Source organism: Rhincodon typus, chromosome 23 (genome assembly GCF_021869965.1).
Source record: "Rhincodon typus isolate 14 chromosome 23, sRhiTyp1.1, whole genome shotgun sequence".
Classification (NCBI taxonomy): domain Eukaryota; kingdom Metazoa; phylum Chordata; class Chondrichthyes; order Orectolobiformes; family Rhincodontidae; genus Rhincodon; species Rhincodon typus.
Window position 1 is genome coordinate 29,301,920 of NC_063354.1, and position 25,285 is coordinate 29,327,204.

Below are 25,285 nucleotides of genomic sequence, written 5' to 3' on the forward strand. Positions count from 1 at the left end.
GTCTAGATTTCCCCTGACCTCATCTGCACTAAGACAACAAGGTGCAGACCATTCTGGCCAATTGCTGGATGCACCAACAGAGGAGACAGTCTTAAGGGGGATACAATTGACTACAATACCAAATCCAGATCACGTCCAGGTGAAAAAAAACCTACCTTAGACTTCTCCACCCAATGCTCACTCAACACACATCTACTACTGTCATCTCTTACAACTTCCAAATCCCAAGATCATGATCAATGGTAAGGTCAACCACTTCCTTCTGCCCTTGTCCACTTAGTTTTCCTTCCCTTCCCTAAACCCCAACATGCTCAACATAGATCTTAGGAAAAAGCTCCCCAGGCTTTGTGCCAAATTTCCAGTGCCCTCATTTCTGGGCAACACACTGAATAGTCAGCCAGCTCAAGCACTCCATTGTATCTGTTGTGGAGCCTCCCTATTTTGCTGGCCCACTACTGTCTTTACTCCCTCAAGTCAGAGGACCTCAAACTCAGCACATGCAGTATAACTTGTCAGATCATCTGGCATGGAAGAGGTGAAAGACTTGGAATGGTAGTAGCAGTCAAGAGGGTGGCTCTGTCAGGTGGAAACAGAAATAGGATGAGACCATACTTCTTGTATTGCTGCCAGTACCTCAACATCCTAGCCCCTCCCAGGGCCCCATTTACCTGCTCCTTGCATTTTTCAGTTTTGTTTCTACTTTATCCACATCACTTCCATGAGATCCACCTAATAATTCCTTGATTTCCCAGGTGCCTTATTAAACTCAGGATTCACCCGTTTCATACACTAGCCACTGTGCATTTAACTCATAGTAAAATACCGTCTCTATCTTCAGCTCACCCTTCATCTCTAAACTGCTTTCTCTCAAACAGGTCATCCCAACCTTTCCCATTTCCGTCAAATCTCTTTAACCTTTCTTGGGCTCTTGGTGCTCCTTCCTATCCATCACTCCCTGCACCATTCACCCAAGGGGGCAGTTTCTCTTCCTTATCACACCTCGTACATTGTCCAGCATCTAGGCCACCTCTCAGTTTTACTTCCAATCCAAACAGAGATAAAAAAGTCAAAATGAACAGGATTCTCTCTGACTCCACACCAGGAATTGGGGAAATCTCACATCTTTATGCTTTCTTGCCACTAATCTCATTTCCACCACCACCCCCTCGCCGCCATTTGTTCAAACTGACTCTCGTTGGCCTATTGAAAACCGTAATCCCATGCTTTGTGTCCCTCACCCCGTGAGGAGGGGATAAAAACGCCCGATTGCAGCTCTTCATTTTCTACCAGGGTTTCTCCATCACCAGCATCAACCCGACATCAACACTGAAGCTGCAGGAATTCACTCACCCCCAGTTCGCAAGCAGCAGTCACCAGCTCTCCTGTGGAAACAACAGCAACATTCATGTGACTGAGAGGAGCAACAAAAACAACGCCACCCCATTCCTCACACACCCACCCCCCGGCCCAGCACTGACCAGAGTCTCCCCCGGGCACCGTGCGCTGTACTGTCCGCAGATAGACGGCGGACAAACCACCGAGGAGCAGCAACGGGCCGAAGCCCGAACCCGGACCCCCGCCGTTTCCAGGGAAACCCATGGAAACCAGGGATCCACAGCACTTCCGTGAACACAGCACTATGGGTAGTATTGGACCAACGAAACAAAACGTACTGTAAGGGCCTGATTTTGTTCCTGATTTAAAGCATCCGCAGTTCTTTCGGTTTTTATTTGGTACTGTAAGGGCCTTCACAGCGCTTCCAGTGGCACGCCGTAACATCCCAAACAGCAGCCTGGCAATTACCCAATCTGACAATTCCAGTGAGGGTGACACTATTGCCTTGATTCTGAGCAGGATTAAAAACATCAACAGAGCCCAGCTAAAGAAAGTTTTGAGCTAACTAAGTATTAGGATCTGGCTGTTGTCACTGATTCTCACCTATAGGTGCCACTAGCTAGGTAAGGTATCACTTCTCCTTGCTCATTAATAAATCGAAAGACTGTGGAAGAGAGACTGACAGCCAGAGTGATCCTGATGCAGGCCTCAGTTATCTCAGACCTGGGGATAACCACTTGGGCCAAGCTCAGATGCAGACTCCCTGAGACGGTGTTCACACCCCAATGTATTCATTCACTGAAGATCAGTAACGTGGTCCTGAAATATGGCCAATAGTTGAAGAGCAGCGGTCTTAAATAGAATCCTCCTAAGGTTTCCTGCATGACAGGTGCATTTAGCCACTTAATTCGATACCAAGGAACAGTTGTGTGCATGAGATTCAAATCAGGCTATGGCTTCTAACAATATCCCAGAAGTAGTACCAAAGACCTGTGCCCCAAAACTAGACACGCATCTCTCCAATCTGCTCCAGTAGAACTGCTACACTGGCAATAAGTGGCATTTATTCATCAGTCCAACTTGCTCACCAATGTTCACTTTGGATTCTGCCAGGGCCACTCAACTCCAGACCTCATTATGGCCTTGGTCCAATGGATCAAAAAGTCTAATTGCAGTGGTGAGGTAAGAGTGACTGCTGTTCATATTAAGGTAGCATTTGACCATATGGCATCAAGTAGAACTAGGACAAGTCACCACCAGTTGGAGTCATATCAAGCACAAACGAAGGAGGGTGTGACTGTTGGAGGTCAATCATCTCACCACTCCACCTCAGGACATCTCTGCAGCAGTTTTTCAGGACTGTGATCAATAACTTTTCCTCCCTCCCCTGGTCAGATGTGGAGAGGTTCCCTAATGATTGTGCAATGTGCTGCACCATTCACGATTCCTTAAGTACTGAAGTAGTCTATGCCCATATGCAATAAGATTTACACAAAATTCAAGCTCATACAGATGAGTAGTATGTAACAATTGTGACACATGTATGCCAGTAAATAATGATTTCCAACAAAAGCGTATCTAATTGTCTCCCATTGATATTCAGTGACATTACTATCACTGAATCCTTCACCATCAACATTCTAGTTTTCATCATTGACCAGAAACTGAACTGGACCAATCATAAATACTTTGGTAACAAGAGCAGGTCAGAGGCTAGGAATTCTGCAGCAAGTAACTCATGCCCTCACTCCTCAAAGTTTGTCCAACATCTGTAACACACGTCAGGAATATGATGAAATACTCTTCACTTTCCTAGATACACACAGCTCCAGCAACACTCAACAACATCCAGGACAAAGAAGCCTCCTTGTTTGGTACCCTATCTACCAGCTTAAGCATTAGTTTCCTCTTCCACCAAGGTACACTGGCAGTAGTATGTACCAGCTATATGATGCACTGCAAAAACCTGTCAAGCCTCCTCTGCCAGACCCTTCCAGACTTGTGCTCTTGCCACTTGAAAAGGGCAGCAAATGCATGGGAACAGCACTTTCTGCAAGTTCATTTCCAAGCATCACACAATCCTTACTTGAAACGTCTTGCATTGATTGATTTTCACTGGGTCAAACTCCTGAAAATCCACCCCTAACAGAATTTTGGAGGTATCTACACTATGTGGACTACAGTAGTTCAGGGATATGGTATTATGGATGGCCTGCAAAGCATTTGCTTCCTCAAGAAAGATAAATGCAAAATATTAATTTAATACCTCAATTATGCCCCTGCCTCTGTGCATAAAAACCCTTTTTGGTCTATATTTAAGCAACTCCTTCTTTTGTCTCCCATTTAACTTCATAAATGCCAATAAATGACTTTAAGATTCCCTTATGTTAACTGCCAATCTCTTTTCATACTCTCTTTTTGCTTCCCTTATATGGAACATTTTACATTCAGCTGGTGCTCCGTTGTATTATCTAATTTACATCTTTTACTCCATAATTTACTCCTCCTTCATCTCAATCTCCATCTCTATCATCAAGGCAGCTCTTAATTTGTTTGGCTTGGTTTTCACCCGTGTGGAAATAATCCAGGCACAGTAACGGGGGTATATCTCTTCTATGAAGGTATAACATTAGTCAGTTAAATTGAAATCAAAGATTGGCAAGGAAAAACTTGGGTCAGTTTCATTCTTATACAGCTCGGCCCCCCCAACCAAGTTGACTTTCCATCAGTTAATTATTCTTGTTCTGGATCATCCCTTGCTCTTTTTGCTGAAGAAGCTAAACTCGCTGTTTGATGTTTGCTGCCTCGAATAAGCTTAGCGCTGTCCCTTTAAGAGGTGGCTGCAATGGGAACTGGGCGGTTGGCTGTTGCTCTGTGCGGCTGCGCGCTGTAGAAGCGGTGCGGGCCCTTTAAGAGGTTTTACCTGGCGGCCACACCTGACGGCGGGGACTCGGCTTGTGAGAGGGGAGAGCCCGGTAGTTAGTACCACCCAGAGCTCAGGTAAGACCGGGAGGGCCCAGGGAGATTGGTGTGACTCGGGTAATCCAACCACATTTTTCCCCCAAGCCCGGCGAGGAACCCGATAGCTCGGAGCCGGATGGCAGGCCTGTCCTGTGGCTCAGTTGCAGAGCAACGACCGGGGATTGAGTTAGGTTTACTGCAGTCACGGGAAATGGCAGCTGGCCTGGTTGCCGTTAATCAGGCCAAACTCCGTATGAATGTTTGTGTTGATCAGGACTTACTAATCAGCTTGATAATAGATAATCACTTGGGTAATGGTTAACTATTTGGGTAATGGATTGCAAACCAGGTTAGTAATCAACTGGATAATATAACCAGCTTAACGTATTTTTAAATCAACTTGCCCAGAAACGTGGATACACGCCTCTGGAGTAGATGGGATTTTTGAACCTGGGCCTCTTGGTTGGTGGGTACGGACCACTGCACCACATGAACCCTCCTAGTTTTGTAATAAAGTAATTAGGAAGTTGTTGACATCATTGTAATCCCAACTTTGTGCTTTTCTTTTACAACCCCATGTATGAATTCTATCAACAGGTTTTTGCCCTTGCCACCATGCTAAAAGTGGCCTTATGATATGTAACTGTAATGAAGATTAGTTGTCCTGTTTTGCTCTTTGTAGCTTTTTGAAGGATTAACATAGAATTTTACTCCTTCTTTACTGAACTGAGAGAGGTGGAGGACAGGGGGCCTGTACTTAACAATTGTGTTTCTAGCTCACAAATCACGGTCTGACAGGTGCTTAAAATGGCATTTTGTTTTTCTTGCTTCTTTCCTGTAACTTCAGGTGATTTCTTCTCCCACGTGCCCCCACCAACCCCCTATCTAACTGTAGCTCCTTCTTTTTTCTTATCTACAAGCTGCCTTTGTGCCATCTGAAAATACAGTATTGGCTTTTCATGTATGCTATACCTAGCTGTACTTCACCACTATCTCTTTTCTAGATTGCTCTAAGTTACGACATTCAGTACTGAATGAGTAAATTTGTTTGTTTTTCCCCAATTGAAATTTGGAAGACAGAAACCAGAGAACTAATGTATTAGCAAACCTGGATACAAGATAAGTGGGGTGCACTTGTGCAGGGATGCACAATGCCTGCAAAATGACACAGGTTAAGTGAAGGAGTAACAAGATGGCACATAGTGTATAATGTAGGGAAATGAGATTATTCTACTTGCTTTTAAATACAAAAGTATACTTTTTACAAGTGTGAAACTATGTTGATTACTTTTCCAAGAAATTTGGCTGTACAAGGCATGTCAGATGTATGGCATGTAGATAATAGAGGAAACAATGAGACACATAGCATGTTAGTATTTGTATTCAAATTCCCTTTGCAACAAGAATCAAAAATGTCTTGTTATGATTATAGAGGGCTGTAGCGAGACCAGACCTGGAATACTTTGCGCAGCTTTGGCCTCCATGTTTGAGGAAGAATGTATTTGAATTGAAGGTGGTTCAGCTGTTCTGTCCTTGCCCCTGGAGGGAGGAGAGTTTTTGATACTCACAACACTATTGCTAAAGTTGGGTCTAGTATGTGCACTCTGATCATGAAGATATGTAAAAATCTTCCTTGCTAAATGATGTTTCAATCGTGTCTGTTATATTTGTGTTCTCAACTTGTGTCAAGAGTGCAGAAGAATGCCAAGCTAATCAAAATTGATTCAAAAGAACAGCACCTTTGTATTATGATAAAAGATGCTGGAAATGCTCAGCAGATCTGGCAGTATCATTTCTGACCATGACCTTTCAGCAGAACTTGCCTGAAAAGCATTTTTTTTAAAATGGCAGAGACAATAAAATCCCAAAGTTATCTTGAATTTCAAACAAATGGAGTAGCTATCAGATTGATATCAGTTCGTGTTTCTTTAACAGTCAGGGAGTGAAAACCAGGGAATCAACAGTTTTATTTGTTGTGATCTACGTACATTGCTGAAGCAGTCAAGGGACAGTAGAATCTCAATTTTTCGTTCTCCATGTGTGCTTTTACATTTTGCCAACAGTAATCTTCCTAGTTCTTTTTAGTGATCTGGAGGATATTTGGTTAGAGACAAAAAACTGTAGATGCTGGAGTCCGAGGTAGACAAACAGGAAGGAGGAAAAACACAGCAAGCCAGGCAGTATCTGGAGGAGAAGTCAATGTTTTGGGTATTACCCTTCTTCAGGACCAGATGCCGGGGTAGGGGGAGCTGCACGTAAAGGCGGGGAAGAGGGAGGATAGTGGAATGGTGGTGACAAGTGGATGGTTTGTTGATGGGGTTCTGTAGAGGATTTGGAAGTTTTATTTCACCATGTCTTCCCAATATTTCTCAATCAACACCCCTCCTTCAGCCTAAACCTGGACATTGTCCAGTCCTTGCTGCATTTGGGTATGGATAACTCTCCTTTGAACAAAGAGCCATGAATAGTGCTGCCCTTTGCCCACTCATCGGTAGATATTCTGTTGGCTGGAACAGGGTGTCTAAGACCCCGTAGACTCCTCAACCAGTGTACACAATGTTAATTTACCCAGGCATCTTAGCATGTATCAGGAAAGGACTACACAGCACAAGTCTGCAGTCAGTGAACCAGGTCACAAATTTATTTGGAAACAACAAAGGTTAAGAGTTAAACTTTACACTTCGAACAACTCTATATTTGTAACTATCCAATTCTTTGGATTCTGAAACTTCCAGATACTCATAACTTTTGCTAGCCTGTTGAAATGTTCAGTCTGTTTCTCTCTTCATGACATGATTCTCATTGTGGTCAGAGGGTGAGCTGCTGTGGTCACTGCTGTATACCAACGTACCTCTAGGTTGGTTGGAGAGTAGGGTTACCCCGAGTCCTGCTGGGCTAGGTTCTTAGACCCTCCTAGCTACCTTCTGGAGTTTTCCAAGGACTTGATCAATCAGAGGTTTCAAATTTATTGGCTTTATCACCTTGAAATGCTGCCAATGGTTCTCGATGGCTTGCTTAACAGCGACCCTGCTGTCTGCTTTTGGGCCTGGGATTGTGGCTTCATCCCAGAATGTATTACTGGTCTTTTGTCGTGGTGAAGCATGTCTGCCCCGTGCATCTAGTGGTGTTTGTTTGTCAAGAAGGGTTGAATTGCCCTTTCACACTTGCTGATCTGTTTCTGGTTCCTGTGCTTGAATCTTGCAAGGACTTGTACCCTAGGCTGAATTGGCTCTTCTGTCTGTCTAGGCTCAGGCAGTCCCAGCATACTTTGCTCATTGGCCAGTTTTGCTGCCCTGTTTTCAGTTGCTGTGCCTGTATTTGTGGCCTCCCTTCTTAATGACTTTGGTTTCACTAGAGCAGTCACAGGCTGTACAATCCCCATATCTGACTTTGTGGTGGAAGGAAGGTAATTGATCAAGCATCTGAAGATGGTTGAGCCTTGATCACTGCGCTGAGGAACTTTTGAGGTCTCATGTGGTGCAGTGTTAATGTCCCTACCTCTGAGCCAGAAGGCCTTTTGGTTGATGTCACATCTGCTCCAGAGGTGTAAATAACATCTCTGAACAGGTTGATTTTCAAAAGTATCTACAGTTTCCAAACAAAAAAATACGCTGAGGAGTTCCAGCAGTGATATCCTTAGATGGAGATGATTGATCTCCAATAGCCATAACCACCATCTTTTGTACTTGGGATGACTCCAGCCAGCAGAGTTACCTCCGATTCCCGTTGACTCCAATTTTTTGCTCTTGATTTACCTGGTCAAATACTGCCTTGATGTCAATGGGAATCACTCATGCCTCACCTCTAGAATTCAGCTCTTTCTCCTTGGAATATTTTGTATTTAATAAAATGTATTATTTTGAGTAAGTTTTAGCTTGCTGTGTATGCTGTAATTATGAAAAAAATTTGTTGGCTAGAATCTGTCCCATTGCATCTTTGTAAATCACGTTTGTTTTGCCATTTGTAATATTTGTTGGAAATGTATCTCCATGAATGATGTGACTTGACTGTGTTCCTCAAGCATCAACCTTGACTTTTTTTTTTTAAAAGTCAAGTCCTGGAGTAGGACTTGCACCTGCAACTTTGTGACAGAGGCAAAAGTGCCCCTAACCAACTCCTCCACTTTTGAGTTTGGAAGCGCTTCTTTTGTAATCTGTCTTCACTTTCAGTTGTTCCCACCCCAGTTATTATAATTTAACTCCCCTTTGGCACCTTTATCATGCATTGTATAATTCGAAGAGCTTCCATCAGCCAAACTGCTAGAAATTTTACAGTTTGTGAACAACATAATAAATGTTTCTATATTCCACCAGAGGCTTTCCTTGAGGTGCAAGTTCCCTGATCAATTCACATGGGGATTAACTTCATTCGAAAGAACACCGGGTGCAGTATTAGGTTTTGTGAGGCTGTAGAGTCGTAGTCTGTTTCGATACTGTATGATTCTCTTTGGTTCAACTAGTCCATGCTCACCATGTTCCCAAACTAAACTAGCCCCACCTGCCTGCATTAGGCCCACATCCCTCCAAGCCGTTCCTATTCATGAACTTCTCCAAATGTCTTTTAAATATTGTAACTGTACCTGGATCCACCACTTCCTCAGGCAGTTCATTGAATATATGAACCACCCTCTGTGTGGAAAAAAATTGCCCCCAGGTTCCCTTTAAATCATTTTGCTCTCACCTTTAAAAGTATGCTCTTTAGTTTTGAATCCCCACCGTAGGGAGAAGGCCCTTGCTATTCACCTTGTCTGTGCCCCTCATGATTTTATAAATTTCTATAAGGTCACTCCTCAACCTCTTATGCTCCAGGGGAAAGAAGTCCCAGCCTATTTTTATAACTCAAACCCTCCATTCCTGGCAAAATCCTAGTAAATCTTTTCTGAACCCTCTCCAATTTAATATCTTTTCTGTAGCAGGGTGACCAGAACTGTATGTAGTACTGCAAAAAATAGCCTCACCAACGTCCTGTACAACTTCAACATGACATCCCACTTCTTAATATTACTGTGTATCTGGAAGCACAGCCTTGCAGTCCCTGTCTGAAATGCTGGTGCTGTTGTCACAAGACATGTTTGGGCCTGTGCAGTATTGTTCCTAGTTAGTAAGCTATTTGTGACTGGCTTATTGGTATCCTGAGCTTTGGAAAGTACCTGCTTGAACTCTGAGAAACAATCACTGGGCTCTTCTGAGCATTGCAGCTTGGAATTCCCAAATAAACTGCTTCTCCTGACATTTCTTACCTTGTAAAATTGTGTTTAAATATCAGGCAGTTCAGTACAAACTGTGGGGCTTTTTTTAAAAAAATAAAAATAAATAAATAATATTACCCAAGACAGAATTTCAAACACTGAAATAGCAGTCCTGCACATTGCAGAGACAGACTATTGCACAGAGTCACTCCTGTGTTGCCTCCCTGTGGGCATTTACAATCCATCTCTCAATTCGATATGCCAAATATTTTAGTTTCCAACAGGGATTAAGTTGATTATATTGCTTGATTCATTTAGTACAAGATTGGTTCTGCTTTTAAGTTAGAATTACATAGTCATAGAATTATACAGCACAGAAATTGATCCTTCAGTCCAACTTGTCCATGTCAACCAGCTATCCTAAAACTATTTCGTCCCATTTGGCCCATATCCCTCTAAACCCTTCCTATTCGTATACCCATCCAGATGTCTTTTAAATGTTGTAATTGTCCCAGCCTCCACCACTTCCTCTGGTAGCTCATTTCAATCACACATACTGTCTGGGTGAAAATGTTGCCCTTCAGTTCCCTTTTAAATCTTTCCCCTCACGTTAAACGTATGCCCTCTAGGTTTGGACTCCCCGATCCCTTGCAAAAAGACCTTGGCTATTCACCCTATCCTACTCTAAATCTCTATATAACCCCCTTAGCCTCCACGCTCCTGGGAAAATAGCCTCAGTGTATTCAGCCTCTCCCTATAGCTCAAACCTTCCAACCCTGGCAACATCCTTGTAAATCTTTTCTGAACCCTTTTGAAGTTTAACAACATTCCCCCTGTAGCAGGGAGACCAGAATTGCACACAGCATTCCAATAGTGGCCTAACCAATGCCCTCTCCAGCCACAACAGGACTTCCCAACTCCTATAGTCAGTGAAGGCAAGCATGTGAAATGCCTTCTTCACCACTCTGTCTACCTGTGACTCCACCTTCAAGGAACTATGTTCCTGTACCTCTCTGTCCCTTTGTTTGGCAACACTCCCCAGGGCCCTACCATTAACTTTAAGTCTTGCCCTAATTTCCCTTGCGTCATGTTGCAAAATGCAACATGTCACATTTAGCTAAATTAATGTCCATCTGACCAAGGTTCCTTTGTACTCGGACATAATCTTCCTCACTGTTCACTACACCACCAATTTTGGTGTCATCTTCAAATTTAATTACAATACCTCTTATATTCACATGCAAATTGTTGATGAAAAGCTGTGGACCCAGCATGATCCTTGTGGCACACCACTGGTCACAGGCCTCCAGTCCAAAAAGAAACCCTCCATCACCATGTTCTTTTTCCTTTCTCAGAGCCAGTTTTGTATCCAGTTGGCTAGTTCTCCCTATATTCTGCGTAATCTAACTTTGCTAACCTGTCTGCCATGTGGAACCTTGTCGAATGCCTTGCTGAAATCCATATAGACAATGTCTGCTGCTCTGCCTTCATCAATCTTCTTTTCATCGCTTCCAAAAAAAACTCAAGTTATTGAGACAAGATTTTCCATGCACAAGGTCATGTTGACTCTCCTAATCGATTCTTGTCTTTCCAAATACGTGTAAATTCTGTCCCTCTGAATTCCCACCTAACCCCCCAACAACTTGCTCATCACTGACTTCATTCTCACCAGTCTATTGTTCCCTGGCTTTTCCTTACCATCTTTCTTAAATAATGGCACCACATTAGCCAGCCTCTAGTTTTCTAGCACCTCATCTGTGGCTATCGATGATACAGATTTCTCAGTAAGGAGCCCTTCTAGCTTTTAGTCATTAGTTCTTCCTTGACCTGATGCAATTTATCTTTGTTTTGTCAGCAGCATCTTCAAGTTTTAACTTTTTTGTCTCGTGTTAGGAGATAAAGCCCTGTAGTATAGGCATTGCACTTGTAACTGAAGATTGCTATACGAACTAATGCTGCTCCTTTCTCTGTGCCGTTAGTCCATGATAAACGTCGATGTATTTACTGAAGTGGAAATACATGTCCTGCACGGAGTGTCTGAGTGTCTGAATGCCTACTTAAACTTGTGAACCACTGAAAAAGAAATCAGATGAATCATTGATCATTTGTTTTTCATCTACAGTGACCATGATGCAAATTGACTTGATTTAACTGTCTATACTGATGAACGGTTGGGTCAGAGTGAGTATTTTGCTGTAATTTAATTCTACTCCCAGCTGGCTAGTCATTTCATTGTGCCGCATTCTTGGTGAGTAACTTGTGTTACTATGTTAGGAATTTTCCACTCTGCAATCTATAGCAGATTGAGCAATTTTCCTGTTGCCTAAAATGCACTTAGAATCCTGTGAAGTGAAATTAACAGCAGTGCAGTCCAAGGGGGAAGAAGGCAGAGTTGATGGTTGTGGTAGTTGTGCATGGCTGATGGAACAGGTGACTCTGGATCATATGTCCTTTCTTTGTGTAAAGTTTTCTTGCAAAGCAGTTTAAATTGTGATGGAGGCACTCACTAGTAGGCCTTCTGTTTTGTTTGAAGGTTTTTTTTTAAAAAGTGAAAACTGCAATGAGGGAGGAGAACAAAATCCTTTTTGGTGCCTACTTCCTTTTGGAAAATCATAAAAGGAAAGGTCTTGTTTTCTTGCTGAGCTTCCAGTTTAGCCAACTTTCACACATTTAGTGTGTCATCCATCATTAACTGAATAAAGTATTCTACAGGCACTTAAAGGAAAATTTTAGTTAGGAATGGGATCACTGAAAGGTAATCTTGGATGAGCAATGATCACAAAGTGGCAGAAATATTCTTCTCATTCAATCTTTGCCTGGAAATGCATTTTTAGAATCATCAGTCATGAGTAATACAGCGTGGAAACAGACCCTTCAGTCCAAACTGGTTCATGGTGCCCACTCAGCTAGTTCCAATTGCCCACACTTGGTCCATAATACCTGTAAACTCTTCCCATTCATGTACCTTTTTAAATGTTGCTATTGTACCTGCCTCAATCACTTTCTCTGGCAGCCCATTCCATATACTCACCACTCTGTGTGAAGAAGTTGCCCCTCAGGTCCTTCGTAAATCTTCCTCCTCTTACTTTAAACCTATGCCATCTAGTTTTCAATTCCCCATCCCTGGGAAAAAGACACCAGAATGTTCATCCTAACTATGCCCCTCATGATTTTATACGTCTCAATAAGGTCAACCCTCATTCTCCTACGTTCCAAGGAATAAAGTCATTACCTGAAGAGCATCTCCCTGTGACTCAGGCCTGTTAGTCCTGGCAACATGAAGTTTGCTAATGAATCTTTCCTACAACTTTGCAAGTTTTTCCCAGAACAAAAATCAAATTCTCCCACTCATATGGCAAAGAGAGGAACAACTGTTTGTGTAGATTAGTTAAACCAAATGGACAATGAAGTGCAGTGTATTCGTTGTGATCATCTATCCTTATTCTAAAAACTGTCACTTTTAGTATCTGACAAGAGCTTTTAGAGCTCTAGATTTTAACAATAGCGATGTGGAGTAAAAGCAAGAGGGTTATGTAAGACCTAATTCTAGCACTTGTTAGACTTCAGCTGGAGTAATGTGTAGCATTCTGGGTAGTATGTTATAGGAAAAATCTGAATGCGTTGTGGAGAGAATAGAAGAGCTTTAGGATTGGTTTGCAATTCTAAAACTTCAGTTATGAGGACAGATGGGGGCATTTCGCTTCTGGAGCGGACAAGGTTCAGAGGGCGTTTGTCAAAAGGCTTTCAAATTCATTGGGATGCTGAACAGAGATGTTGAGGAATTGCTCCCATTCATAAAACGATTGGATGTGCCGGTGTAGATTTGATGACTTGCGAGCAATTTTTTTTTTTTTTTTTTTTGCTCTACAGTGAGTGGCTTGTATCTAGAATACTTTGTTTGGAAATGTAGTTGATGCATCAGTGGGCATTGGAAGATTGTTTAATAGAAATAATGTGTAGGGGAAAGCCAGGTGATTGGCACTGAGCACTATGCTCATTCAGAGAGCTTGTGCAGACATGGGCCAGATAGCTGCCTTCTGCACTAAAATAATTCTGAAATTGTGTATTTGAGCAACAGTTGACATCACTGCAACACCATGAGGCTGAGTGTTTCAAGGATAGCATGTTTATAGATGTAGTCATCCCTACAGCGTAAGAATATACAAGAAGAGAAGAAATAGGTAGTCATAAGGAACTCCGTGATGGGCAGTTACTGAAGGAGTCTCCTTAATTCATCTTTTTCCCCACAACTGTGAATATTGAGAGTGATAGTTCCTCTGGGGAGTTTAACCAGAGCCAGGTCTGTGGCAGAACAGATTACTTCATGGTGTAGGGCTTCATGAACAAAGAATTGCAAATCAGTGGTGATGGGTTGTTTATTTTTAGAATTTCTGCAGTTGTTGGGTGCTGATTAAACTTAGTTAGCAGCCGTGTAGGGATCAGGAGATAGTTGTATCAGAAATACCAAAAGGTACAAAATACCAGTTTAAAAATAGCACAAGAGCAGGAAGTAAGTTTTTTAGGTGACGTCAGAGTAAGAAGTTGTGAAGTCTCACCCTGGCTTGGCTCTAAGAACGGAAGTATTGGCTGTTACTGGTTCAGGAAAGATGGGAAAGGATGAAAAGGTGATGAGGCTACTCTATTGGTTTGAAGCACAGTGTTGCAGTATTGCAGAGAGAGAGGATAGACTAGAGGAGTTAAGGATGGAATCCGTTTGGCTAGAGCTAAGGAACAAAAAAATTACAAGTTCCTTGCTTAGTGTTGTGTAGATCATCAACTGGTGGGAAGGATGGAGGGGAGCAAATTACAAATATATTATTAATCATAGTGCAGTTATAATGGACTTTCCTAGCCCATATTTGGATAATTATAGCAGTGTAAGGGGCAACAGTACCTAGAAGGCTTTCAAGAATAATTTCTACAATATTTTCCCTGTCCAGGGAGAAAATACACTTCTTCTAGACTTGGTTTGGGGGAATGAAGTGAGCCAAAAAGATGAATATTTCAGGCGTAGTGATCATTCATCATACAGTCTTGATTGGTAGTAGACCAAGGACACTATAGGGGAAGAATAATTAACAGGTAGAAAGTCAATTTCAATGTGGTAAAAAGGGATCTGTTACAAATAAATTTGGAGTCAATTATGGTGTAGTGATTGTAATGAGGTCAGCCAGGTGGACTTGATGGAATGAGTTCCCTATGGGGCTGGTAGTCTGGTCCAAATCAGGATCCATGGCTGACAGATGAACAGGAGTGTGAGGTTCTGTTCACTTAGCTATCTCTGAGGAAGCTGGATTAGTGTCAAGGACTCTCCATGTAAATGAAGAATGATGGGGTACCAACTTCTGGAGTTACTTCAGGTGGTGCTAAAGGACTAGAAAATCACAAACCTTACATCTTTTTCCAAAAAAAGGGTCAAGCCAGCCAATTTAACTTGGGTGATGGAGAAACTTCTACCAATGATGTAGGGAAAGAAATCATCATCGTCTTCTAGACAAATACAAGTTAGTTAGGGAAAACCAGTCTCCAGTTGAGAGAATTGTTTGGGTTTTTTCTTTTTGAGAAGGCAAGTGTTGCTGTATTGCACGTGAACATTCGAAGGATGCCTTCCAACAAGTTTGCGAGTGATATTAGAACTCGTGCAACGAAAGGGACCAGGACCACACGGACGTGAAATTAGCTGAATGACCAGAAATTGAAAATAATCTGCATTTCTTGGGTTTATGAAACAAAGCAGAAATTACTGGAGAAACTCCAGTCTGGAAGCACCTGTGGAGAGCAAGTAGAGTTTAATGTTTAAAGCCTAGTGACCCTTCAACACAAAACAATTTCAAAATAGTGGCTAATGGATGGTTTTTGGACAGGGAGGTTTGTCGTAGAGCTCCACAGGACTGCATGTTGGGACCCTTGCTCTTCCTGACTGAAACCTTGGTGTATTTGGCACAATAACCAAGCTGGTAGATGATTCAAACTTAGAAACATTGAACTGTGTGGAGGATAGAGTGTATGCTTTATCAACCAGTATCCTCGGTTTTGTTAATAGACACACCAAGTATGAGAACAGGGAAGTTTATTTTACTTGTCCAGGACACCAGCTTTGCATCAGCTGAAGTGATGCCTGGAGTTCTAGGTGTTGCACTTCAGAAAAGATCCAAAGGCATTGGAGAGAGTGCAGAAGAGATTTGAGAGAATGATTCCAAGGATGATGAGCTTCCATTGTGAAGATAGATTGGAGATGTTGGGACTGCTTTCCTGGGAGAAGAAAAGCCATAAGGTGTTTCGGTCAGGCAATGAAATGTGATCCTGTCTGGATAGCATATGTGGGGAGAAATCCTTTTCCCATCATAAAAGGATCAAGAGTGCACAGATTTTAAGTAGTTGACTAAAGAGACCAGCATTTGCTGAACAAAGAAGTCTAAGGTTGATAATGCGCTGCATTGATAGTATGATGGAGGGATAACTCCAACTAAAGCAGTCAAAAAGGAATTGAGTTGTTATCCAATAAGGAAGAATGTGCAGGATTATAAAGGAAAGGATGAGACAATTGCTGTGCTTATCTGGAGAGCCAGTGCCAACACGTTAGCTGCCTTCTGTGCTTTAACAATTCTGTTTCTGTGCATCGCTAATTCTCTTTGGGAAGAGTTGGAACAATGGAGGTTCAATGTCAATAAGACATCTTGGTTCAAAATGGGAAACCTCACTTGACTGTATTAAAATCCATGCCCCACAGTTTTGCTGTAATTGATCTATCAACTTCATTATTTTACACTCCTATCTACATAACAGCATACCAATCTTGATGTTATTGGCAAACTTGAATCTATGGCTGTCTAACTTGCTAATCAGTTTGGTTCATGGGATATGGCATACCTTTTACAATAGGAAGGCAGTGCCTAGTGTTCATGTTTTAATCACAGGGGTCTATGACACAGAAAAATGCTCTTTCACCCATCGAGTCTTTCAGTCAAAAACAAGCACCTAACTATTTTAATCCCATTTTTTAATACTTTTATACTTTGGAATTGCAAGTGCACATCTTGAGTTCTTAAATGTTATGAAGGATCCTGTCTGTACCACCTTTGCAGGCCCTAAGTTCCAGATTCCCACCACCCTCTTAAATCACTGGACGAATATCCAGAGCCCGAGGCCAATGTTCGGGGTTTAAATCCCGCAATGGCAACTGGTGACATTCTAACTCAATGATCAAGTTAGCCAGGTGGTGACATGTATCAAAAATCCATTTGGTACATCAATGCCCTTTTTAAGGGAAGAAAATCTGTCATCTCGCCTGACCTGACTGAGATGTGATTTTTGACCCACAACATGATTAACTCTGAACTGCCCTGTGTGTGATTAGGGATGTACCATCAGTGATGCCCACACTTGAACAATGAAAATCACTGTTTGCAGGACCTTGCTGTCTAAAAGTTGATTGCTGTGCTGTCATACTGCACCCTAAATTAAACTGGTTTATTGCTTGTAAACTGGCAGATCAGTTCTTGAGAGCTCGCTAGAATCCTAGTGGTCATTGGCCTCCGGTACATGTTTGCTACCTTTGTTGATCTAATCTGACCATGTGTCTATCACTAGGAATGCCAGATCTCCTAAACTTGTAGGAAAGGAGCTGTGGAGTGAAACAAGATCTGCCTGTACTAACAGGAGTAATGAACAAAGTTTTTATTTTTGAAATTGAAAAAAAGAGTCCTGTGTCTGCCAGTGTGGGCAGCTGCAGCATGCGTACTTGCCCTCTCCTGGTAGACTGGCTGATTGGAATCCTAGCCCATAGTCACTGGCAGGGAGGTGATGACCTGTGAGTACTATTGCTGGACTAATAATCCAAACGCTTGGCTGATGTTCTGGGGAACCAGGTTCAAATCCAAATCCAAATTCAAATTTGAATTCTGTAAAAATCATCTGTTTGGGAAAAAACTGATCGGGTTTACTAATGTCCTTTAAGAATGGAATCTGCCATCCTTACCTGGTCTAGCCTATGTGTGACTCCAGACCCACAGCATGTGGTTAACTCTTAGGCAGTTAGGGATGAGCAATAAATGCTAGCCTAGCCAGCAATGTCCACGTCCCATGAATGAACTTGTTTTTTTTTTAAGAAAAAGTAATAGTTGTATACTTGGATATCCTGACTGCTGCTGTGACCCTGGATATAATTTACAATTACTTTATGGTTTCCAGCCCACAAATTGAAGCAGCAGTATAGGTTCATCTTCACACAGCAGACTTTTTTTGAAGTACAGTGTAATCAAAAGGGAGTTAGAGCATAATAGTGAAGTTTAGAGCTTGTTAATGTGACTGACTTCCAGACTGTAATACTCCTGTTGCACAATTGATTAAGTGTTTAAACTTAATAGGTTTGCCCAGACATGATCTGAGTTTGAATAAAGAAGTATTTTGTATTTTGTATTTTGAATTCAGTTAACACATTTAACTCTAATGCAGTGTAGAATGACAGCATGACAGTGTATTGCTGAGTCTCAGTGAGGTACTGTGGAAGTTCTGTGTATTTGTACTTATTTGGGAGGATGGGGCTGCTTCTTTTTACTTGTGTTTTAAATATGGCAACTATCTCCATCATGTGGCAAGAATTGAGAAGCCGTTTCCTACTGATCACAAGAAAGGTACTCCAATTAGCATGCCTACTCGTGACTGAGGTTAGTGTCCTTCTGGAATCTGTGCAGTTTTAAGGCTAACTGGGGAACAGAAAATATGGTGTTTGCAACAAGACAACTGCAAAGGGAAGTTCAGAGAGCAGCACCAAGATTGATATCTGCAGTTCTTAGAATGAATTAAAGGTTTTGATAGCGTTAATTACTTGTTCTGTGATTCATAGTCTCTAGGCTAGGATGTCCAAGCAGATTTAAAGTACAATGCTGACTGCAGGTTGATATGACTGAATGTGTTTGTGCCTGTGGTGAAATATTAGATGCCTTTATGGCAATGAGCAGCATTGATATTTTCTAATTGCCCTGTTAAGTCATGTGATTACACATCTCTGGAGCAGTTGGGACTTGAACCCTTCTCTACTGTTTCAGAGATAGGGGTACCACTACAGCACCACAAGAACCTACCAACAAACTTCAAGCAGCATACAGCACGGATATGTTTGGCTATACAGTGCTTCAACTGCTTTATGGAAATGCTTGAAAAAAAAACCAACCATATTCTTGTCTACAATCATTCCGTTCAAAGTGGGGAGCTGTTCAGTCTTTCCAGACTACATGCCTCTACCAAAAATCAGAGGCAGTAATCAGAGAGCTTTTGTTTCCATTGGTTGTATGCTCAAACTATCCGCATCCAGACTGGACTAACAAATTGTATGTTGTTTAAAACTTGGCCCTGCAAATCAGTGTCTTCAAGACTGAGGTGGTTTTACCCAGTACCAGGCAAGTGCTATAAAAGATTTGATGTAACAGTTATGGCATCCACTGGAAAAATCTAGTGATATCATCTCTGTTGATCAATATCTGTGCATGCATCTGGGAAGTAAGTTCTGCCTGTGGCCTGCTTAATGATTCTGTCTGGAAGTAGCATGACACAGCTAAAATCGAACTCTACCAGGTCACTGTTCTGATCATTGTGATCTATGAAGTAGAATCCTTGCCTGTACAAGTCCTTAATTTGTGCAGAATTCCAGAGTGGAGATCGTTGAGAATTATCTTTGGGCAGGACTTGTTTCCTGTATACATGACCAAATTCACAAACGGATCATCATCTCTGCATAACTGTCCCAGGGCAAATGTTTACGTGTTCAAATCATGTCACTTATTTTTCTTTAAAGATATCTTAAACTTATTGATTGCAAACCACTTCCCTTAAACACTGCAGGTGACCAGACCAAATGGTGACAAGCACTTAAGTTTGGCTCAGCAGTTTTGAGGACCATCGAATCTAAATTTTCAACACTCAGAAACCACAAGTAGTGCAGCTGTAGTCCTTTTTCTTTCTTAGCCTTCCCCAAATTTGTCTAAAATCAACACCAAAAACCTACAAAAAGGAGCAAATTGGTGTCATTAACAAGGTCGACCTATTAAACTGAAAGGTGATGTTATCAGTGATAAAACTTTAATGGTGAATGTACTTAACACAGGCTAATTATTCAGTAAAGAAATAAGTCAGTATGCTCGTCATAAAAAGAATCTTCATGTCGAATATCAGTGGAGAAATCGATGACGTTAAAAGACCGACCTACATTTCCAGAGCACTAGATATCAAAACCCCTTCAGCCAATGAGTTACTTTTGAAATGCAGTTATTATAATTTTGCAACACAGCAGCTGACAGGCTCCCGCATAGCATAGCATAGCAATAGTTATTTTTCTTTGCAATAATGAGGCCACATATTGCCCACAAGGAACCAAGGAAAATACACTCCGTCTGCTTTTAAGATCCCATGAGCATTTTATATCCGAGAGAGCTTGGTTTCTATCTGACTGCTCATCTGAAAGGCAGAGCGTCCAACAGCTCAAATATAATTGTAGATTTTCATGCTTGTGTCCTAGAGTGAGAGTCCACAAACTTCAGATTCTGAGATGAGAATGTCACCAAATGAGCTATGGTTGACACTTAAACTGGAGAGTGACATCACACAACCAGATGATCTCTCTTCCAGGGATTGAAAGAAGTGAGAACATTGTAGCTGTCCTACATCTCATCTTCCAAAATACTGTCATTTTGGCAAGCATTCCTTTAGACTAATAAATTGCACATCACCCCACTCTTGAAGCAAAGTAATAAGGGGAAACCAGTGAATTATTTACCTAATATCTGTTCTAAAGAAGGATCATGCAGGCCTTCATATTAACTCTTTCCACAGATGTGGCCAGACCTGCTCAGTTTCTTCAGCATTCTTTGATTCAGATTTCCCATGTCCACAGTGTTTTGCTTATATTTTGTTCTCATTATTTGCCTAATATCACATGTTGGGTAATTCTTAATCTGCAAGATGGATAACTGAAAATTTTCCACAAATCAGAGGCAGATCGAAGCACAGTGGATTTAGAAACGGTATATTATGTATTTACGTATCTTAAATTATTTGAAGAGAACTAAGTTAGTGAGCATGAGAGTGTCTTGAGGTGTTGTTTATATGGACTTGCAGAAAGCATTTCATCACGCTTGTCAACACTGTTGGCTGAAGAGTAAGCTTGAGGTTGAAGGCAAATTGACCTGGTTAGAAAATTGATTCAGCAGTGGGATAATAGGCAATACTCTAATTGGTAGGAGTGACTCGTGGTGGCCAAGTATCTGTGAGCTTCAACTGTTCAATGTTTCATGAATAACTTCTGTTGAAGTAAGAAAGCCGTATCTAGATGCAGATAACACTATCACAGCAATGTTCAAGTGAATGAACAAAACTGTGGCAAATAGATTTTTATGTCAGCCAGTGTGATGTCATCCATTTTGGAGCTAAAAATGATAGTATGGGGTACTCTAGACCTCCACTCTTTCTTGACTTTCACCAAAGAGCCTTGAGGTAGATGTAATGATCATGAAAATATTATAAACCATATAAAATGTCATGTAAATCCACCCCCATATCTAGGGGAATAGAATACAAGGAGGTAAGTTATGTTACACCATACCAGTGAACAGTTCTGAACACCACACCTCAAAGGGCATAGTGACCTTGGAGGGAACGCAATGTTGGTTCTTTAGAAAAGCAGCTAAATGCCAAGGGTACCAGTTTATGAAGAGATTAAACATGGCTGTGTTGCATTCAGTAACGTTTGAAGATTTAAGGATTGGTTCAAGAAGTTTCAAGTTTTAATATATTTATTAAGATTAAAAATTCAAGTAATGGTACATTGAAGTAACTTATTTCCTTTTTAGATGAGTTCAGGATTAGGTCAAGAAGTGTAAAATTTAGGACTGGAGCATTTGGGAGTGAAGTTGAGAAACACTGCTTTTGGTTATGAGAAATTTGCAACTTCAGCTAATAATTGCTAGAGCAATTTTTAAGATTTTTGAGCTACAAATCTATCTACCTAGTCTTGGCAGATAGCACACTCTATATGTTTTGAGTCAAGAGAGTCAAGCCCCACTCCAGAACTTGGGCACAAATTTCAAATTCAATTTGTGCATTGTAGAAGGAGTGCTGTTATGGAAAATGCTGTCTTTTAATGAGAGCACCTGGCTGCTTGTGTGACTGTAACCATTTTTTAAGAAAAACCTGGGATTTGTTCAAGTTTGCTGGCCAGCTCTTATCCCTTCATCAAAATCAAAAACCACTTAGCTGGTTATCAAATTGGTGTTTATGGGATTTGTTGTGCAGAGATTAGCTGCTGTTTGTCAATATTATAATCCTGAGGAAGGATCATCAGACCTGAAATGTTAACTCTGATTTGTCTCCAGATGCTGCCAGCCCTGCTGAGCTTTTCCAGCAACTTTTTTTTTTGGTCACTTATTACTAATCCATTTACTCAAATTTGCAAGGGTTGTCACTTGATGACTGGTAACCTATTTAGTGATGCATAGTTTGGGACTTATTAGAACCACTTGTCTGCAAACATTCACAAGTATTGTTCCGAGAGTGGACAAAAGAGCTGCATTCTGCAATGGAGGTCGCAGTGGTTCGAGAAATTGGCTTACCACCACATTTAGGAGGATAGTGGGGGGTGGGCAATGGTCCCTGCATCTGCCAGTGATGTTCAGGTCCCATGAATGACTTTTTAAAAAGTCATATGCACTGATCAAGTTTTCAGGAATTTCTTTCCTCCTTTACTCTGGACTCTGGTACTAATCTAGTTTATATTGGATGTTTACAATCACCCCTTAATATTATTCCAGTTTTGTATTCTTCTGTCATTTCCCTACAAATGTTCTCCTATCTGTTTTGCTTTTAGGTGATGTATACAATCCATAATAACTGCAGTGTTATGCTGGGATTTTAAACACTTTTGCATTGTCAATGGCATCTCCCTCTGTGTTATCATAGTTTCATTGATTTAATTATGCCACTTCCATCTGTTTGTCTTCCCTATCTTTCTTGCATACTTTTGTAACCAAAGGAATATTTGTGTCGGAGATAGTAGGAACTGCAGATGCTGGAGAATCTGAGATAACAAGGTGTAGAGCTGGATGAACACAGCAGGCCAAGCAGCATCAGAGGAGCAGGAAGGCTGACGTTTTGGGCCTAGACCCTTCTTCAGAAAATGTTCGTGTCTATCTGGCTGCTCTTTGAACTGGGTCTCTCTCTCGCCATTATCTTCTATTCCATGTATTGACTTGTGCCTCCAGCTGACCAATTTTTTTAACTACAACTCCATTTTGGCTTCTTATTTGTTCCATTTACTGATCCCTCTCCTGTTGAAACTCTTGGCTTGTCCCTAAAATGATTTGGTTCAGTAAGTTTTTCATACTGTGACCTACTGAAGTTGCTTTGATTTTGGAACTTCCGAACGAGTGGATCTACTTTTTCTCTGTCTGTCTGTCTGCCTGCTTTCATTACTGCTGAAAAATTTTGTTTGCTCCCTTTTCTACTCATAAAGGCGAGGGAAGTTGAGGTTTGGAACAGAAACTTTATCATTTCTGGGATCCTTTTGGTGGCATAAAACGCCTGGAGGCAGCTAGAGCATGATAGGTAAAGCTCCCCTGACTATCATTCCAGAAGTAGGAATAGACCAGGCTGAATGAGTCATGTGCCCTTGTCAATTATTAACTTGTGGAGGACTAAAAGGAATGGAGGGTTCTGTTCTGGAGAGGAGTATGCTGAAGAACATTGTCTGCATATTATTGTCTGTGACCTATGTTAGAAGCACTTGAAAATGTGTCATTTTTGAGTCAAATTACTACTTTTTGCACAGATGCAGCCAGACCTTCTGAGTTCCTTCAGCACTTTTTTGTTTTTATTTTAAATCAGCAGCATCTGTAGTACTCTTGTGTAAAGGTTATTTGAGACTCTATATCCACTACAAATCCACTGACTCCCACAGCTTTCTGGACTATACATCCTCACACCCCACTTCCTGTAAAGACTCCATCCCATTCTCTCAGTTCCTCTGTCTCCATCGCATATGTTCAGATGAGGCCAACTTCGACAAGGGAGCCTCCGAAATGTCCACCTTCTTCCTCGACCAAGGATTCCCCAGCTCCGTTGTCGACAGTGCCCTCAAGATGGATTGGACCCGTCTCCCACACTTCTGCCTTTACCCCTTCTCTTCCCTCCCGCAACAGAGATAGGGCTGCCCTTAGAACATAGAACATTACAGAGCAGTATAGGCCCTTCGGCCCTCGATGGTTTCACAGGTCGGCGCAACAATCTGAAGCCCATCTAACCTAAACTATTCCATTGTCATCCATATGTTTATCCAATGACCATTTAAATGCCCTTAAAGTTGGCGAGTCTACTACAGTTGCAGGCAGGGCATTCCACGCCCTTACTACTTTGAGTAAAGAACCTACCTCTGACATCTGCCTATGTCTGTCACCCCTCAATTTAAAGCTATGTTCCCTCGTGCTAGCCATCACCATCCGAGGAAAAAGGCTCTCACTGTCCACCCTATCTAATCCTCTGATCATCTTGTATGTCTCTATTAAGTTACCTCTTAACCTTCTTCTCTCTAACGAAAACAGCCTCAAGTCCCTCAGCCTTTCCTCATAAGACCTTCCCTCCATACCAGGCAACATCCCGGTAAATCTCCTCTGCACCCTTTCCAATGCTTCCACATCCTTCCTATAATGCGGTGACCAGAACTGTACGCAATACTCCAAGTGCGGCCGCACCAGAGTTTTGTACAGCTGCAACATGACCTCATGGCTCCGAAACTCAATCCCTCTACCAATAAAACCTAACACACCGTACGCCTTCTTAACAACCCTATCAACCTGGGTGGCAACTTTCAGTGATCTATGCACATGGACACCGAGATCTCTCTGCTCAAATCTCTCTATGCACATGGAGGAACAAGAAACCTTCTCTTTCCCTCCTAAATCCTGCTGAATCCACATATATAAGCTGTTACGATATATGATGATGGCATAAATTATATTACAATCTGGTTAGGGACAAATATCATTTTTGTTCTTAGCCACCATCCCACTAGCGTCCGCGTCCGCGTCTGCATCCACATCCAGAAGATCATCAGACGCCATTTCCGCCACCTCCGGCAAGATGCCACCACCAGACACACATTCCCCTCCCTTGTCCACCTTCCGCAGGGACTGTTCCCTCTGGGACACCCTGGTCCACACTTCCTTCACCCCCAGCACCTCCCCACAGCCCTACAGCACCTTCCCCTGTAACTGGTGAAGGTGCAACACCTGCGCATTTACCTCCTCCCTCCCCAGTATCCAAGGGCCAGGTGAAGCAGCACTTCACCTGCATTTCCCAGAATCTAGTCTAATGCATTCGCTCCTCACAATGTGGTCTCCTCTACACTGGGGGAACGAAGTGTAGACTGGGTGACTGCTTAGTAGAACATCTAAGTTCTGGTCGCTTTTTTTTTTAGAAAAAAAAAAAAGACCCTGAACTACCCGTTACCTGCCACTTCAATGCACCATCCTGTTCGCTGGCCAACATGTCTGTCTCTGGCTTGCTGCAGTGTTCTAGCGAAGCTCAACACAAGCTGGAAGAACAACATCTCATTTTCTGCTTGGTGACCCTGCAGCCCTCCGGACTCCGTATTGAGCTCAATAATTTTAGTCCCTAAACTCTCCCATGTTCCAGCCCCCTACCCCACACACCAGGCTTTGTTACCAAATAGATAGTAGGAACTGCCGATGCTGGAGAATCTGAGATAACAAGGTGTAGAGCTGGATGAACACAGCAGGCCAAGCAGCATCAGAGGAG

General features: G+C 42.0%; 2 protein-coding genes across 9 annotated transcripts in view; one reads left to right on the plus strand and one right to left on the minus strand.

Annotated features, from left to right (window-relative positions):
- tmem260 (transmembrane protein 260) overlaps positions 1-1,640 on the minus strand; it is a 26,025-nt gene extending 24,385 nt beyond the window's left edge. For 3 of the 4 annotated variants that reach the window (XM_048610632.1, XM_048610631.1, XM_048610629.1), the window contains exons 1-2: positions 1,479-1,640; positions 1,351-1,382 (exon numbers count right to left, since the gene is read on the minus strand). In XM_048610632.1, coding sequence (XP_048466589.1) covers positions 1,351-1,382; positions 1,479-1,599 — 153 coding nt within the window. In that variant the 5' untranslated portion in view covers positions 1,600-1,640. The other variant, XM_048610630.1, reaches the window with a different exon arrangement.
- Positions 1,535-25,285, plus strand: part of llgl2 (LLGL scribble cell polarity complex component 2) — an 85,371-nt gene continuing 61,620 nt past the window's right edge. For 3 of the 5 annotated variants that reach the window (XR_007264537.1, XM_048610628.1, XM_048610625.1), the window contains exons 1-2: positions 4,212-4,335; positions 11,607-11,665. The gene's annotated coding sequence lies outside the window, so the exon portion shown is untranslated. Of the gene's footprint in view, positions 1,675-4,211; positions 4,336-11,606; positions 11,666-25,285 lie in introns of those variants that run through there. The other 2 variants (XM_048610626.1, XM_048610627.1) reach the window with 2 other exon arrangements.